The sequence below is a fragment of the Colias eurytheme genome, chromosome 26 (genome assembly GCF_061535395.1).
Source record: "Colias eurytheme isolate Ceu_HAF_F1 chromosome 26, ilColEury1 Martin Lab GWU primary, whole genome shotgun sequence".
Taxonomy (NCBI): domain Eukaryota; kingdom Metazoa; phylum Arthropoda; class Insecta; order Lepidoptera; family Pieridae; genus Colias; species Colias eurytheme.
This window is the reverse complement of record NC_143005.1, coordinates 5,245,182-5,264,130: the sequence shown is the minus strand read 5'-3', so window position 1 is coordinate 5,264,130 and position 18,949 is coordinate 5,245,182. Positions and strand designations below refer to the sequence as shown.

Below are 18,949 nucleotides of genomic sequence, written 5' to 3'. Positions count from 1 at the left end.
CTCATCCGCGCTAAGATTTTTTCTGGAACTTTTTAATATATTATTGCAGCCATTTAAGCGATATTTTGGCATCTATCGATATTTGTCCTACGGTTTGTCAGGACCAATAGGACGTAAATGCAACTGGCTATCAAAGTGGCGTCCAGTATTCGGACGCCAAAAGCAGGTGGACGCCAGTTTAAATGCATTTTTGTCTTCAGAGGACGGCTGTTTGTTTGAGGGATAAATATATATATATATATATATATATATATATATTTGTTTTTAGATATTTATTTATCTTTATATATTATTATCTTCTTATTTATACATTGTTTTAATTATGTCAGACCTAAACACCGAGTTTTTAGATAGTCTTTCGTGCTCTTTAGATTCAACAGATAGTGATGAGAATAGTTTTCATAGTGCTTCTTCCCCTCCTCTCGACCTTACTCTTTCTTCTCTATTTAGTGATTCACATAAAAACTTTAATGCTGTCCATATTAATGCTCAGAGCATTCCGGCTCACTTCCCAGAAATGCTTGCATCGTTTGTATCAAGAAACATCCATGCTATCCTAGTATCCGAGTCATGGCTTAAACCTACACTCCCTTCCCAAAACTATCTCCTTCCTGGCTTTCACCTTATCCGTAACGATCGCATTGGTAAAGGTGGGGGTGGTGTGGCAATTTATCTTCGTTCTCATATCTCCTATAATATTATACGCTGTTCCCCTCAACCTTCATCCAATAACGGTACCGAGCATCTCCTTATAGAAATCCTACTTTCTAATTCAAAAATCCTTCTCGGAGTCTTCTATAGTCCTTCCCTAACAATTAACTATTTTTCCTCCTTAGAAATCCTTCTTGATGAATTGTCCCCACTTTACAGCCACCTTATCTTCATGGGTGATTTCAACACGTGTTTACGGAAAGGTGATAACCGAAGTAGAAAACTACTGTCTCTCCTTCACTCTCACAATCTTCACACACTTCCTCTTAACCCAACCCACTTCTTCCCCGGATGTTCCCCTTCCCTTCTTGATCTTATAATTGTTTCCTCTCCCAATTCCGTATCCAAGCACGGTCAGTGCTCTGCTGATGCTTTTTCCTTTCACGATCTTATTTACGTATCCTATAAACTCCGTCCTCCCAAATTTAAACCTTCCTCTGTACTGCTTCGTAATTTTGCCGGTATGGATAATGAGTTCCTTTTGGCTGATGCACACGACACTGACTGGGAGACTGTTATAAATGCAGAATCCATCGACTTAAAAGTAAGTACTTTTAACCATTTAGTCACTGCGCTATATGACAAACATGCACCCCTTAAACTTGTCAAAAAGAAACATACGCCTGCGCCCTGGCTCTCACCTGAAATCAAATCTTTTATGAATAGGAAAAATCGTGCAAAGGCTAAAATGAAGACAGCAAAAACGGATCAAGTGCGTGAAAAATATAGGAACATCCGTAATCGTTGCAACATACTGTGTAGAGATGCACAAAGACGCCATATCCATAACTCGGTCGAGAACGGCGACCCCTCTTCAATATGGAAGTTTCTAAAATCCTTAGGAGTTGGTAAATCATCTCACGCTTGTTCACTTAATAACTTTAATATTGACGCTTTAAACGCTCATTTTTCATCATCATCTAACCTTAATGTTTCTACTATACAACAGACACTTAATTCTCTTTCTACCACTTCAGCTCCTGTTTTTCCCCCGTTCTATTTTAAACGATGCACTGTAGCGGAAGTTAAGAAGACGATATTGTCCATATCTTCGAACGCAGTCGGTGCTGACCTTGTAAGTCGTAATATGATCCTTCCTATCCTTGATATTATTGCTCCTGTCATTACCCATATCCTTAATTTCTCACTTACCTCCGGCAAATTTCCAAATGCTTGGAAAAATGCTCAGGTTATTCCTCTCCCTAAAAAATCTAATCCAAACTGTTTTTCCGATTTCCGTCCTATCTCTATTTTACCTTTCCTTTCCAAGGTCCTCGAACGCATCATCCATGCTCAATTAAGTTCATACTTAAACACTCATAGCATACTTTCTCCTTTTCAATCCGGTTTCCGTCCTGGTCATAGCACGACTACTGCTCTCGTTAAGGTCACAGATGACATCCGTTCAGCTATGGACAATAAACAACTCACCATATTGTGTCTTCTCGACTTTAGTAACGCATTCAACACTGTTAATCATGATATTTTACTGGGTTTGTTACGCCTAATTAACTTCTCCCCTACAGTACTCGAATGGTTTCAAAATTACCTGGGTGATCGGCGGCAGCGTATCTTGTTGGATGGTAAACATTCTTCTTGGTGTGCTGTCCCCGCTGGTGTACCTCAGGGTGGCGTCTTATCACCTCTCCTATTCGCCATTTTCATAAATAATCTCTCCTCTCGTATAACTTCTCTCTACCATATGTTTGCTGACGACGTACAGATCTACCTTCACTCTACACCTAGTAATCTACCCGATTCTATTAACACTATTAACGCTGAACTTGCAACAATAGTAAAATGGTGCGATGAATTTGGACTTAAGATTAATCCTTCCAAAAGCCAAGTGATTGTTGTTGGAAGTTAGTATCTTATATCAGAGATTGACTGGGGAATTCTGCCGAGTGTTAAAATTGGGTGCGAGGGTATTCCTTTCAGCAATCAAGTAAAGAATTTAGGTGTAATTATGGACCAAACGCTTTCTTGGTCGCAGCATCTCCAGCATATCAGTCGTAAATTATACGCTGCATCTAACTCCTTACGACGCCTCCGTAACTTTTTACCCATACCGACCAAAATTATGTTAGCACAGTCCCTTCTTCTTCCTATTCTTGACTACGCTGATGCTTGCTTTCTAGACTTAACATCTGAGCAATTGGATAAACTTGAGCGACTTCAGAACTATTGTATTAGGTTTGTTTACGGTCTCCGTAAATATGACCACGTTTCTCATTTTCGTAAGAAGCTCAAGTGGCCCCCGATCCGCCTTCGCCGGAATGTTCATTACCTGCAACTCCTGTATCGAATCCTCTTCAATCCCAAAACTCCTTCTTACCTAAAAGACCAGTTCCAATTCCTGCACTGTGATAACTATTCTCTGCGATCGGTGGACAGGTTAGTGCTATCTATGCCTCCGCACCACACACAGTTCTACGGTGGCTCTTTTTCCGTAAGGGCTACCAGATTATGGAACTCCCTGCCAGTTAGCATCCGACAAGCTCAAACGCTGTCCACCTTTGCCAAACAAGTCCGAAACCACTACTTGAACTTGGCATTTAACTCGGATTAGTAAGATTAATTAATTTATTTATTTGTGTTTTACTTTATTTTTCTATCTAAACTACAGTATGAGTTTATGTATATATATATTATATTTATTATATTATATTTATTATTTGAATGTGTATTATATTATATTATATGTAATATATATAATATTTTATATGTATGTATTTATTATAGAACATATATAGCTATATATATATTTTGTACTTCCTACCTACCTCCTCTTTCATAATATTACTCCACACAGTAGGTTGCCTGGAAGAGATCACTCTTAAGTGATAAGGCCGCCTTCTGTGCTGGACTAGTTTTTAAGTTTTAATTTTAAGGATTAATTTGTATGCCAGCACAATAAAGTGTAAATAAATAAAAATAAATAAATAAATAGGTAATAGCAAGTTAAAGAACACCGAGACTCGATTTGTTTGCATTTAATATACTTACAATGTTTTTTTAGATATAAAAAATATCATTATTTTTTCAAACACGATGTATCACATCAAAATCTATCGCGTCACGTTGTATCCATTTTAATGACGTCACTCCCCGTCGTCAACCCTTCAAATTCCTTGAGGGTTGTTCCTACGTGCAAATTTCTTTTGTTTTTGACTTACCTATGCGTTTTAAATTTAGTCGTCGATGTTCGATACTGAAAAGTAAATTTGATTTGATAAAATAACATGTACATAGCTATGTATTACAAAACAATAATTGACAGTTTATTACATAGAAATTACAGATAAGTGTATCTATCTTTGAAATAAAAGCTTTTGACCTCTATTAAATATTATGTATATCGGAAACAGAATATATTTAATTTTTATATCAGTAAGTATTGTAAAATTATCTTCATGTATGTTTTACCAAATATAGAAACATAATTTGAATTGAGACAGCTCTCTGAATCGTAACAATCTGATTGAGACAGCGAGGAATTATGTTTGATTGTTTTAATTATAAATGTACATTAATTTATTAATTTGCACTATATTGTATGACACGTGAGAGTTATTTGTGGCTAATATGCATTCGTGAATGGAAAATATGAATTAAAAAAGGTTATGTTTTTAAATTTTAACTAAAAATCATCATAAACTTGATAAAGACATTAAACACGCCAATACAAGACTAGTTAAGTCTTACTAGAATCTATAAATAATACGTTTCATAGAAATTACAATAACAATAATTCTCATGAACACATCGTATGATCAATAAAAAAAATATGTGCGTGTACTAGTGTACACAGTACACACGTAAGAAGTAAAACTTCTTTATGACCTTATTTTCCAAAAAATAATTTACTATAATATGCAACTTTACAGAAATACGTCGAATCACGCGTGGTAGCCAAGAAAAAGATGGCGCGTAACGGAAAAATGTCACGCGTAACGAAAAAATGTCACGCGTAACGAAAAAATGTTACACTAAATTCTCTTCTCTAAACACTTCACAATAAAACTAATAATTAATTAAAAGTAATTCAAAAACGTCAAGATATAAGAAATGCATCAAAATGCAACAATGAAGACATACAGCCGTGCATAAACGCTACCGGTGAAACAGGATTGGAACAAAAAGTTTATTTGCAGATAATAAATCACTAGCGAATGAACAGGATAATAAATAATAATACAGGCTCTGTGGTTGGGTTACTCTGTGGACTTATGTATAATTTTAGAGTAGCGGTTGTATATGTAATAGAGTGATAATAAGTTCTTGAGATAACGCAAAAGATTGTTAAATATTAAAAGTTAAAAAAATGAATAATCTCGCGAAACAATAAAAAAACGCAATAAGACTGTTAAAACTTGTTAAATTTGAAATTAAAGAAACATTATGCTAATAGTAAAACATAATATCTATTAGTATTTTTCATAATTTAATATTTATTGCATCCTAAAAGGATGGCATCAAACTTTGGCATCAATCGTTTTACTTCCAAAACTTTTTATATAACATTTCTATTTTGTAACACCACTAGTCACTACTTAGTTTGAAATTGATATTGAATCGACACAATATAAAAACACTATACCTAATATAACTGTTACCCAACATTAGGTACTTACTTAATTACTGTATACATTAAAGAAATTACAAATTAAACTACAAATCCTAATCCATTGAAAAATGAAAACCTTTCATGAAACGATTCCGTTGAATTAAACCATCAATGAGTGTCGTACACTCATATAGTCTCAATGAGAGTCAAAAAGTTAAACAATTCCAGGTCAAAATTACAATAGCAACTTTCACATAATTACAAACGACTGGTCGGAACAGCTATGATAATGAGCGCTAATTAAGGTGTTTTCTGTCAAAATGTATCAGCCCTTTGATAAATGGGTGTCAAAAGTGGACCGTTTTTGGTACAAAAGTGGACCATTTTTGGTACAACGCAATATGAAAGTTGCAGACTTAACAACTCTATATGGAGTATGGACACGATTTTGTTCTTGCAAATTGTCTTTCCAAGAATAATTACGTGCATGTAATTATGTATGAAATTTGTATGATGGATATTTGCTTTCATTTTTTTTTTTTGTAAAATAGATGTCTGATTTTGCTTAAACGTGCTATTTACTGTTTAAAATTTAACAAAAAAACGCTGTTGTCAGTTAGTTAATCCGAGACAAGATTAATTTAAAGGAACTTCATCTACATACGTTTATTCTAAAAATTAACTTCAGTATTACGATATTTACTTTTATCACCTGACGTTGACCATAAACAAATACAATACACAAAACTCAGAAGTCAACATTGAACAATTAAAAAATCGATTAATTCTCGGTAATAATAAAACTTAATTGAAGCAATAATTATCAACAATCCAATTAAAAGTGTGACAATCCAATTATAATAGTCTACAATTACATATTATAATTTAACTGTTTACCACAACAAAGTAATTTAAAATAAAACCGTATCAATCGTAAAACTATCAAAAGGGCAAACATAGAGTAGATGAAAAAAAACATAATTAAATAAACAACTAGGTACCTAGTACCTTATATTACTACTAGCTTTCCGCCCGCGGCTTCGCCCGCGTTTTCAGAGAAAACCCCGCATAGTTCCCTTTCCCCTGGTATTTCCGGGATAAAACCTATCCTATCTCTCAAGTTGGATCGAACTGCACAATGCACATGTTGTGCGAATTTTATTATAATCGGTTAAGTGGTTTAGGAGTCCATTGAGGACAAACATTGTGACACGAGATTTATATACAATAAGATGATGCATGATGCTACTAACCTACCCAAAACTATATTTTAGTATAGGTAACTTAAGACCACTACAATTTAGTAACAACTAAGTAGGTGCCTCATTCTACATACCTAAAGTCTATAGGTCTAGATGCTAGAACTATTCCTTGTATCACTACATAACATACATGTCTTCTTTTATATCTTACATTTTTACAACTATCACAACTATGATAGCACATCCAAATTAACATAACTCCTACATACTATAAAGTGCACTATCCAGGATCGTTAAAAGAAACATGATCCGTGTGGTATCATGGCGTCTTGAACGAAACCCGGACGAAACATTAATAATTCAGTTCCGGCCTCCGATGCATTCGTTTGTGTTGCCGGTGCATCCCTTACTATGGAAGTGAGTTCGAGTTAGTTTCGAGTTGGTTGTGAGAAAAACTTTTATTAAAATAAATGTGTAACATAATGAGAACCGTCCGTACCGTCGCGTCCTATTGTGATCGGTTAACATGTGAAAGCTTTAAAATAAGCATTCCATACTTATATTGATAGTACATATTAATAACTCCTTTTAAACTTAAACTATTATCAACTACTCCTCAAAGTATTACATAAAATTATCACCAAAAATAAAGTACACAGTCAATTAATCAACAAGAAGATAGAAAAAAAATATAGTGATAGCACATACTTAACAATAAAAATCTCAAGAACTTCATACCCATTTATAGATTCACCTCATCTTATAACTGTATCGCTTCCATCTCCTTACTAAAATATTTCAGAAGTGAATCGACTTCGAGTTCCCATAGTAAGAGAACTTCCGCAACGCTGTAGCGTAAAGTTTCGTGTAATAACAACCTTTGTTAGTTGTCAACATGTATGTACGCTACTCTAGCCTGGGAAACTGAGATATGAATAATTCAACTTTAGTTTTCCGAACTGTGTTGAATAACTCAAATATTATATCTATATAACGTTATGTAGCGGTGTGAAGTATTATCATTAATGGGTTTGAATTTACGGTAGTAAAAATGGTAAAAATATGTTTATCTCTAAAAAGATTTTAGATTTCTCTAAATGGGCACCTATAACAAAGACTAGTTTAGTGAAACAAAAATGAAAATCTTAATTACATCAACTAAAGAGTTCACAGTAGTGATAAAATACATTTAAATAGTAGATAATTTGATTGAAATAATAAAAATATACACACTAACTCAACCTGACCTGTGTGGACTACCATCAAGTCTTCCCTGCTGTAAATTTATTCAAATTTTACTTATTCGTTCATTCGTTCACAGCGACCGACGCGGAGTGCTTGACGCGGCGGCATTGCAAGCTATCGCCGGAGAGAGCGTGTTGGAGAAGGAAAGACAGCTCTCCGAGATGATCCTGCAGCTGCAGATGGTTCGGGAACAGTTGCTGGCGCAGCAAGAGCATTCCAAGGTGAGTGAATGAGATTATGATTACAGGATATTATGCTGGTGAATGAGTGAATGATATATGCTAACTACAACCTATTCAGCTGCATTTAACATTCAAATAGGGCTATCTATATGTTCCTATCGTATCGTTATTTACAAACCCAGTAAGAATTACATTAAAAAATTAGTTGCGATAGATTTGCGTATATCGTAAAGAATAATCATAGTTTCATTGTCAAAATTAAAAATTATTAATCGTCTGGTAATTATTGATCGAATCTTTATAGTTTTGGTTTACAACATTAAATATTCTGGTGATATTATTTCGGTAAGAAATATTCTTCATGCTTAAAAATACTGATATTACATCATGTGTACCACAAAATGTATAGTTCATAAGGTGGATAAATTATTACGATACTAATAACTTCACTTTCCGTAGCAAATAAATTGATTTATTAATTGCACCGCAATTGCAATACAAATACGTAATCTAAGATGAAAAAATAAATGAAGAATGAAAAAAAAAACTCCGCTAATTCAATATATTGTTCTGATGCAATCCAATATAAATCTGAAGCATCTCGAGGATCCTTCAGTGCGCAAGTTTAAATAAAATTTAGTTACAAAACAGAGTTAAATCGGGTTTTAACTGGTGAATTAAGTACAACGGAGGAACCCTCTTAAAGTTTCCCGTATTCTCTGCGAATCGGCGCGGAATCCACTATCGAAATAAAACCAAGGAAATTCAATGCTCAATATTACGGTTTTATCTGTTTCACTGTTTATTTTGTTTCAGTACTTTCTGATATCTTCTTGTAATTATGATTTTCGATTTGTATTGTTTTTAATTTGTTATTTATAGGTATGGTATTGCATATCGATCTTAGATTAGTTCATGGAGATAAAGATTAGCCCGGTTTACACGCACGCTCTTTCGCGCGCGATTCGGCTTTCACGCGGGAAAGAGCGAGCATTTAAACGATGACAGAGAGAACGAGATTGCGCATCCACTCCGCACACACTCCAACGCGCCATGCTTTTCTTCGTTCAATCGCGCGTGATTATCGTTTACACGCACAATCTTTCCTCTTTCCTCAGCGCGCGTGCTTTCCCGCGTTCAATCCCGCGCACTCAATCACGCGGTAAAGAGTGTGCGTGTAAACCGGGCTATTATCTTCAGTTTGCATATTTATGTTGATAACTTTTAAAATCTGTAAGCATAAACTACCAAGCACCCTCATACATATTACCAAATCATACGTTAAAACGTCCTAACAAAATGAACTTCCTTAATATAAATAGATCATTGTAGTAGTGTTACGTATCCATTATCTCTAACTGCGTAATAAAGGGAAATCTTTTTAAAGGGCACTTCAAAGAATGGCGCAGTGGCTCGATTTACTTACGATTTCTTAGCTAAGAAAGGGTGAGGTCCTTTGTGCGTGACTTTGCATAGTAAATTTCGTCTGGACAGGGGACAAATACTCCAATTCAAGTATTATTGACACAAATACTAGATAATATAAACACTTATTCCATTGATTTAAAACTCTTTTTTCCTTAAAAGCTTATTTATAGTCATAAAAAGAATTTAAAAAAGATACATATCACTGATAAAATTAATGACAGGTTTTTTATCATTTAGATTGGCTTTCGTTTGTTATCTTTATTTAGATTTTGGGTTGTTTAATGAACAACAGTTTCACAAATTAATGTGTAACGAAGAATATAATGTTTTAGTTAATGGTAGTATCCAAACAAGACTATTAAAATAAGAAAGCTGGTAATAGCTAGGTTTTTTACCTCAATACTAGAAAGAAAATGTTATGATTGGTAGCTACGATTAAACTCTAAAATGATGAGTCACATAGTATAAAATATTATAAAGAAACACAACGTCTTTACCAATAAATCAGCAATACACATCAATTATATATTAATTACACGCTCGCATTAGTGAAAAAAAAAAATCATAAATCCTCTGCAATACGCCTATTGAAAACTCATACCTATCATAAAAAGCTTACAAAAACACGATTGCAAATAGCGCTATTCATTGTACGAGCATTGAACGTACAATTTGTCTTTAATTTCGATTGAAAGATACAATGGTGAAAACCCTTTCATCTCAAATCAGTAGCTGTAGGGCTGCTAATAGCTAAGTATCTTTTGCAACTTGTTTCGTCAGACTTTTGTAAGTAACTTGCCATTAGTTAGCAATCTTTTGTTTCATCACACGTTATAAATTAATTAATTTATAAAATCCTAGGTATTATTTTATAAATATAATATATTACCACCATATTTAAACATCTACTTTAAAGATATTATGTTTTCAATTTTTCAGTGAAATCAGTAAAATCCGCGCTGCTCTATTGCGTATATTTATTTTAAATAAAACTTCCTTTTGGCAACCCTAGCTACCGATTGAAGAGGTCCGCTATAGAGGTGCATGTAATGGCCGGCTCACATATCGTTTTTCCGAACATCCCTTTGTTGTCCTGCCATTTTTCCCTCCATTTTTTCCCTCCATTCCGAATAGGCGCGTTCGATCGAATGTTTTTTTCTATTTACGTTGTTTCGTCTTTCGCCAGACGGGTTTGTTTAGGAGCGTCCGATTGCGTTTCGATTGCTTTGGCTAGGTATAGCGTAGACTGGCTTTTTAGACCTGTAGAAATTGTTTTAACTGAAGCGTTGAATGTGCTTTGGATAGTGTAATTTGTGGCGAAAGTATTTTTGTTACAATCGACGAAAGTAATTATTTGTTTAGAATTTTGGTTTAATACAATGTTTGTTAATACAATTATGTTATGTAAAGTAACATGTACCTACCTTACATCTATTATAAAGGAAATAATTCCATCCGCATTTTCATTCCTGCAAATTCAATACAACGCACTGAATCTGTACACAATTCGCAACCATTGTGCGGTAAAAAAATACCCAATTATTTAACGGAACATTAAAACAAAACAATCCTGAAAAAGTTAAATCCGTCTGGCGGGCACTCACACGAATTAAACATCCATCACAAATGGAGTGCTCGTTGATAACATAAAACGCCCCCATTGTCTCCCCCCAGACGCAGACAAACGGAAATATGAAAATGAAACGTCGGAACGGAAAAACGCATCGAGCGACCTACGTGTACCTGTCGGACAAAAAGGAAAACAGCGCACGCTAATTCGCAAAAAGCCCGTTTGATGTCGCTAATTGACAATCAGCCGAGGGATGCGTCTCATTGGTCCGCTTCCGCGTTCCATTTTTAAAAATTAAAGACAAATAAATTACTAGGGTCGGCTATTTCGGTACTGTTTTGCTGAGTAGATATACGTGTACTATTTTGAGCGCGGTGCGTATTTCAATTAGTCTGTTTTTTGTTATTGTTTGATAAAGCGCTAGAGACAGATATTTCTTTTAATCCATACTAATATTATAAATGCGAAAGTAACTCTGTCTGTCTGTCTGTTACTCAATCACGCCTAAACTACTGAACCAATTTGAATGAAATTTGGTATGGAGATATTTTGATACCCGAGAAAAGACATAGGCTATACCTTTTATTGCGAAATATGTACCACGGGCGAAGCCGGGGCGGACCTCTAGTAGTGTATAAATCTAGATTTGCTTAATCATCATTATTTAGGTACCTACAGTTTTTTGACCCCTCTAAAATAAAATTAGTTATTTATATTTTAACACAACTTAAAAAAACATCCCTTAATTAGGCTGCGCTAAAAGTATACACCATTACACTGTACTCAAATTAATAAATTACCACACTTCAAGCCTACCTTTGACACAACAAATAGAACGAAAACTGATATGATTAAACATCACACACACACACCTACACACCATCCAACTAAACGACATGTCAATGAGGTCTTTTAAAATATATCTCTCAAACGAAAAAACCCACGTTCACAGTAAACAGAGTCAAACCAATTAGTCTGTAAAAGAGACGGACACGATATGACAAGGTTTTAATTAAAAAAAAATTAATATTAAAATGTTACGGCACTTGGCGAACCCTGTAATGTAGCCTTTAAAATGTAACTACTGGGATTCAATTGCAATGTGGGTGTCTTGCAAAGTCGATGCAGTTAATATGATATTGATGACTTTTTTATGAACCTATATTAAATATGAAAATAGGCTATTTGTATAACACGTGAAGAGACAAGAGGATAATAAACTTAATGTATGTAAATAGTTGAACATTTAAATAAATCAGTTGTTTTTTCATACAGTCAATTGTTGTCAACATCCTTTTTAAGCGTTGGAACACAAAGATTCACTTTATAAATAATAATTAAATATTGATCAATTGCCAAGTCATTTTAAAGTCTTTATTTTTTAAACCAGTACCTATTAGGTACCTACTTACCGAAAACCAAACAGTCACAAGTTTACTTCAAAATAACTAAGCGATTAACAAAAACATATTAGGCACATATCCCGCAGGCCATGTAAAATATGTATATTTTACAATTAACACAAAATGGACGTATTCTCATTCTAAAAGGCGTGATTTTGTAATCACAGCGTCAAATAAATATGGTGCGAACGACTTTTCTTGCGAACATAGTTTTACCGTATTTGCTATAGCACGAGCCACATTAAATCAGGAATAAACTTAATTTTTCTCACCGATATATCGAAATAACTGAGTGGAAATTTATAATAGCGTGTAACATAGCCTTTAAACTAACAATATGTCGTCTATACTGTTTGCCAATGATCTCATGTCGGCCGTAACCGCCTACGCCCATACGTCACCAATCTACTTCCTAAAGACATCATACAGCTATTAATACCTACTCCGAACCATTGTTTTCCCAATGATAACGACCGAATCAAATTATTGGCTGCATTGTATTTGAACGTTTTCACGGAATAATATGCCTTAACGAGCGTTCGTGAAACGGTTTGCGCGTGAAATTCGCATGAAAGCTTTCAGTAGGGCAGTCGCGACACGGTGGGGATAACAATTGTCTATTGTGCTTTGACTATCTCTTTTGCGCATCGCTAGCCGGCGTCTTTGTTGGAGTGGGACGGAGGTATACACCCGTTCCGCTCTTGCACAATGATCGGTGAAAATGGGCGCGCCTTTGTGCTACAGATTTTCTTCTATTCGTTGTTTCCATTCTTATGAATGTTTCACTGCGCATGTGTGAAATCGGATTAAGGGTTATCGATGTGATTAAAATAAACTCGCTTAATAGTCGTCAGTTTATAGTAATGTTGGTCATTTTTATTAGGAATCTTAGGTTTTCCGACCGGTTATGTTACGGTGAATGTACTCTAACGTCAAATTTCGTAATAAGTTCTTCCTTTTACGAACGCGTTTCCATAATAGTGATGTGTTGCACCTACCGTGTAATAGAAACTTAATTGAATTTATTACCTACGCTTTACAGAGAAACTATTGCAATATACTTTAATAAAAATATTCTTTATAATATATAAACTGTCGATTAATGATATTACATATTAAAATTAAAACTTTTATTCAAATTTGACATTACCTACAGCTCGAAAAAATTTTTCGTAATTTTTTACTATCGATGATGAGCACATCACTATCGCTCCACATCTATCCGACGATACATTTACAATTTCTTGTTAAGATTAATCTTTTAGTCGTGCGTTTAATTTGTGTGCCAAAGTGGTTTTCATAAACAGTAAGAATGATGTATGGTCAATCGCAGCAACATCGAATGGCCGGTCTAATAGTGCTGTCAAGCAAGTTGTCGAGACTCCGTTTATGCAGATTATTAATTACAATGGAGCATGAAAATGCGAAAATTTAACTTTAAAATTGCAACAGCTTAACCGTGTGTGGTCAAAATGTGTGCTCATTATAACTATGTACTACTTGAAGTAAATTATACGTTTAGGTATGAACATATTTCTGCAGTATAATTAAAATTACATTTTGAAGAGAATTTGTATATAGCATAATACAAAAATGAGGTTTAAATTCGTTGTTATTGTAATAACAGTTGATTGCCATGGTTTTATTAAAAATTTCCACTTAGATTAAAAACTGATAAAAAACAAATATTTAAAGAAACATACCTACCTAATATCCAAGCAATGCCATTTCAATACATTTCTAACAGAATCACTTACGCTATTGATGTTCTCGTTATAAAGCTCTCACAAAGAAGATTATTTTCTCGTGGTCGACACTCGAGGCTGGAGGCACGATTTCACCTTTGTCGCGATGGTAGCTAATGGTCTTATTAATCTGTACCGAGCTAATAGCTGCCGTGATTACATCCCATACAAATGTCTCAACTGCTCTTTAATAACAACTTTGAGTGGAACACGTAAATTATTTGAAGTGTGACGTCACACGTGTCAGTTAACTCGTTCTAAACGACTGGTTAGTAGTAGGTATGAAAGGATGGCATGTGCTTTTAATGAAATATTTGAAGGATTATAGACGGTTAATTTGGGCTAAATTCGTCTGAGATAACTGTTTATACATAAGCAATTGCATTTAGGTCATGAAATATTTTTATAGGGTACTAGAAATTACATATTATTATTATGAAAGTTTTGAAGTCTGAACGTTAAAAGGTCAGATTAACATTCGACGAATAAGCCTTGTAAAAACAAGAAATGTCTACATTAATCGTTTTGATATCACTAAAAAAACTTTGAAGATATGTCGGCTGGCCTTCACTGACCACGTTATTTCAGTAACACAGGTAACTGAAAGAAGCCTTTGAGAAAATCATATTTTCTGCCCCTTTTGTGGAGGGCGGGGGCGACGGGTGGTGGGAGTTTCATAATTAAATAGTGTACGCTTAGTTACACGAACAAGTCGAGAAAAGTTTTGTAAGGAAAATTGTGAATCGCGCTGTGTTGAGTAGCAACAACATTATGAGTGCCATTACTAATTTAGCAGTTTGTCTTATTATTCTCGTTTGGAAGGCGTTAATTAAGAGCGAATTTCTAGGATCGTTGGACGAGAATTTTTAACTTGAAAGAATTTATAAACTGGAGTGTTCCGCCGTTTTGCTTGTGTTTCAATTTGTAAAACAGACGGCTCTATTTACATCGGACCAACAAAGAGTCGCTAGCCAGTCTAATATGTACGTAGATTTGGCATTGAAAACATTTGACAAAGCGTAAAATAAACATGAAAACGCCATGATAAAAAAGCGTTCCAAAAACAAATGCTATCGGAATATCTCTAAATAAAATATTGACGAAGGTTCCACAAAAGGGAAAACCTTTCAAGGGTTCCAACAAAAACCTAAACTGGAAAGCAAATTAACCTTTCCACAGAACGAAACTCATTTACCGATACAAAACAAACCAACCAATAGAGCTGGCTGAAACGAAAAATGGGTACGTGGAATGAAAAGAAGGTCTGAAACTGGTACCGAATCAACACTGAAACGCGGTCTTTGTCAGTTTTATTCAAGCGAAGGCACACAAATGCTTTTCTTGGACGGCTTTCACAGTTTTCTATGGGGGCAATAAAGGTTCCCACGGACACAATGAGCCGGGAAGGCAAGGAGAATGATGAAAAGTTGGGAATGTGGGCCGCGCTCCCGAGGCGGGCTAGTGATGCCGTGCCGTCTTCTAATTTCACGATGTTTTCTTACTTGGCTATTTATTAATATTGATTATTTGGTAATAAGCAAAATGTTGTACCTATTTACATTTTCATATCTACTATTAGGCATCACTTATTTGCAAAGAAAGGAAATTATATTTTACAACTTAATTTATAAAATCTACACTTACTTATTAGATAATATTAATAAAATTGTATAATTCATAACTCTAATTATTATTAATTATAACTTTAAATACAATAATCACGGACATCGTATCGCTACAATAAGTTTATTTTCCACGCCAACATCGATAATACGCAGCGCATCACTAAACCGGGTTATTCCCGTCACTTTCCAATTATTTTTGCGGGCTTTCTTCGCTACAGTCCGCGCTGAATGCGGAACAGAATAGCGCCGGGTTTTAAGGAATTACGCGCTTTGTCCGCAAGTAAATGAGAGAACCGCTTAGTTTTTTCTTTTTCTAGCAACTTGCGATTAATTTATTTAATAAGTTGTTGCTGAATAGACCATCTCGAGCAACGAGTGCGGGATGAAACGGACTTTCTATTTTCTTTTTTATACATTTTTTTCTATACACAAAAGTCTTCTGTTCTCGCATTGAATTCGAATAGACTTATTTATGTTACGTTTTCTTTGTTCGCTTTAACATTGAATATCGCTATTTTGTCAATGTTCTCATTATGTGTCGTGTATTAAAACACCTTTTTCAATTTTATCACACAAATGATATAATTTCATAATTCACGCATGCTGCAGAGCACAATGAATCTTTTTAAATCACAAACAATACGGTAGAATTCCTAAGATCCGAAATTCGAATTCATCAAAATAATGCGTGGAACGTGATCTCATGCGATGTATCGGGATGAGCGTAAACTTCGTGATGCATTTCGACGATTGACGTTAAAATGCGCGGGAGTTCTTTTTTCGAAATTTATTTTATTCTTCTTTTAAACGGTTTTATTAATTGCCAGCTATTGTTGGGTGGTCGCGTTTGTGGGAATGTGGAAATACTTTTAATTCGTCGTCTTATTTTAAGCCGTTAAATCGTATCGTCTTATTTTATTAATATTTAAATTATTACTGCAATATTGAGGGAAGTTTTGTTTATTTTATTCGAATAAGTAGTTCACTAATCTAGAGTAAAACGCTACCTAATTTTATTCTAAACAAGAATAAATAAACTAAACATGTAACCGAAACGACTCATTCGTGTTACCTACATGTAAACGTTGGATACTTCAAAAATATTTCATGTGCGATGGGAAATAAGAAATAAATTTGAAGTAACATGCGCTATACTTGACTCATGTAATGTAGGATATACTTCAAAAATAATAATTATATCACCAAGACGTTATTATTCCACAATGCGGAAAAATAAACATGTCATAATTTTTAATATAAGAAGCGATGAATACTGCGGACATATATTTCTTGTTTCATTGTAAGTGGGTAGGGAATTGAAAAAACTAAATATAACTTAGGTACTATAAGAAAACGAATTGAATAGAAAATTTTATCTGTATTCTATAGTAGACTAGTTTTCCGCGCGCTGCTTTGCCTTTTTTGTAGATAACTTAACAAACTATGTATATACTTATAGGTACCTTTCTCTTAAATCAGTCTATTTATATAAAAAATCGCTTCAAATCCGTTGCGTAATTTAAAGATTTAAGCATACATAGGCACAGAGAGCAACCGGAGACTTTGTTTTATACTATGTATGTAGTGATTCGCGGTTATTTCACGCAAACGTCATCGATCTGTCATTAGCGCCACAGAATAAAAATACAACGATTGTGGTATCTCTGTATTTTTATTCTGTGATCGCATTAGTGTAGATGTCAGAGGTGGCTATCCTTTTGTCTTGTCTCTTTTGTCGGACATTTAAGGTGAAGTTCTTTGTTTCATATATTTTTCTTTAAGTATTTTAAATTATTTACGATTAAACTGGTTCTGAACGAAATTCAATTTGTAGCAAATAAGATGGATAGGTTAATACCGTACCTTTTTTTACATAGAGGGCCGAATTCTATTGAGCACATAAATTTGATGTGTAACACTTGGTGTTCTTTTTCATTATTAATTATGTATACCTATATTAACTTCTTACGTGTAAACTTCTGTACTTCTGATTTTTTAAATATCTACTTAATTGTTTTTATTAAAATGTTCACATAATATGTGTATGTTTGATTAGTATCTTTTTTTATTTCGATTACATTGATGTTACTACATGTTCATTACAAACACTATTTTGCTAAACACACTTTTCTTATACAAAAAAATGACTTAATCCGATACAAACGTCGCTTTAACTGCGTGTATATGTTTGTCATCACGGTCGTTATGAGAATTTCTCTTTCGAACAGTTTTTATAACGCCTGGACAGATTTACCGACATTGTACACTATTGTGACTCTAATGTTATTATTGTCTGTTCCCATTTGTTTTATATTCTAAATATGCGGCCTTCATAATGTATTTACGAGAATTTATTGAGTTTTTTTTCTGTTATGTCACTTTTTTGCGCGGGATTGCGATTTAATAGGTTAGGTTTTAGCATTGTTTTGATGTGGAAATATGTTTGAGTCGGTTTGGAAGTAGGTTAGAATTTTTGTTTCTCAGATAGCTGAGCTCCCAGTCGTTACACGTTCAAATAATTCTTGAACCTTTCGCTATAGTTTTTAAATCTAGGTTTTTGTGGAAATATACCTAAGTACCTAATTATTTCAGTAGGTATAAGATAACAATATTGTGTATCGAAACAATAGGAATAATACTTAATAAAATATTTTTTCGCGTAAGGTTTAAATAGGCTAGATATAACACAGAAAATTCCGGGTCCGTAGGTTACGCCCCCAGTGTGTTTTGCCCCCGTGGTGGAAGCCCCCGATTTCGTTTTAGTACTATAATATTTATTAGTTAAATATTTTTATCAAAAGTACAGTCAGATAGCAAAGTGTAACCTATTATAAAAAATGTCTAAGTCATGGTTCATTATTAAAATCAAAATCATAGTTTATTATTATAAATCTTTATTAACAATGTCGGTGTAACAAACGTTTGCTTATCTAATAATAGGTACCAATGGGTAATAATAGGTAATACGTAGGTACTTAATATGTACTTAATAAAAATTAAATTAAATGTCTAATAAATAATAATAGGTATCTACGTAAATACAACTTTGATAACAAATAAAACCAAACATTAAAATAAAGCAACAATAACATGCAAAATCACAGATACGAAATTAAAAATTGTAATATAGTAATAAAGTGAATATCCTTGTAGCATGTTTATAGTATCCAATATTGTGTTAGTTAGAATACTTATTTAGTAAGTTTGTCTACGTATTTGGTTCCGAAACACTTTTTTCATCGTCTGTATCTAGTAAAAAATATTTTTATTT

The 18,949-nt window shown here is 34.0% G+C and overlaps 1 protein-coding gene across 2 annotated transcripts in view; it reads left to right on the top strand.

The window, feature by feature from the left end:
- Sox102F (transcription factor Sox102F) overlaps window positions 1–18,949 on the top strand; it is a 235,717-nt gene that overhangs the window by 178,753 nt on the left and 38,015 nt on the right. For both annotated transcript variants that reach the window (XM_090116834.1, XM_090116835.1), the window contains exon 3: window positions 7,802–7,946. In XM_090116834.1, the coding sequence (XP_089972960.1) occupies window positions 7,802–7,946 (145 nt within the window). The remainder of the gene's footprint in view (window positions 1–7,801; window positions 7,947–18,949) is intronic.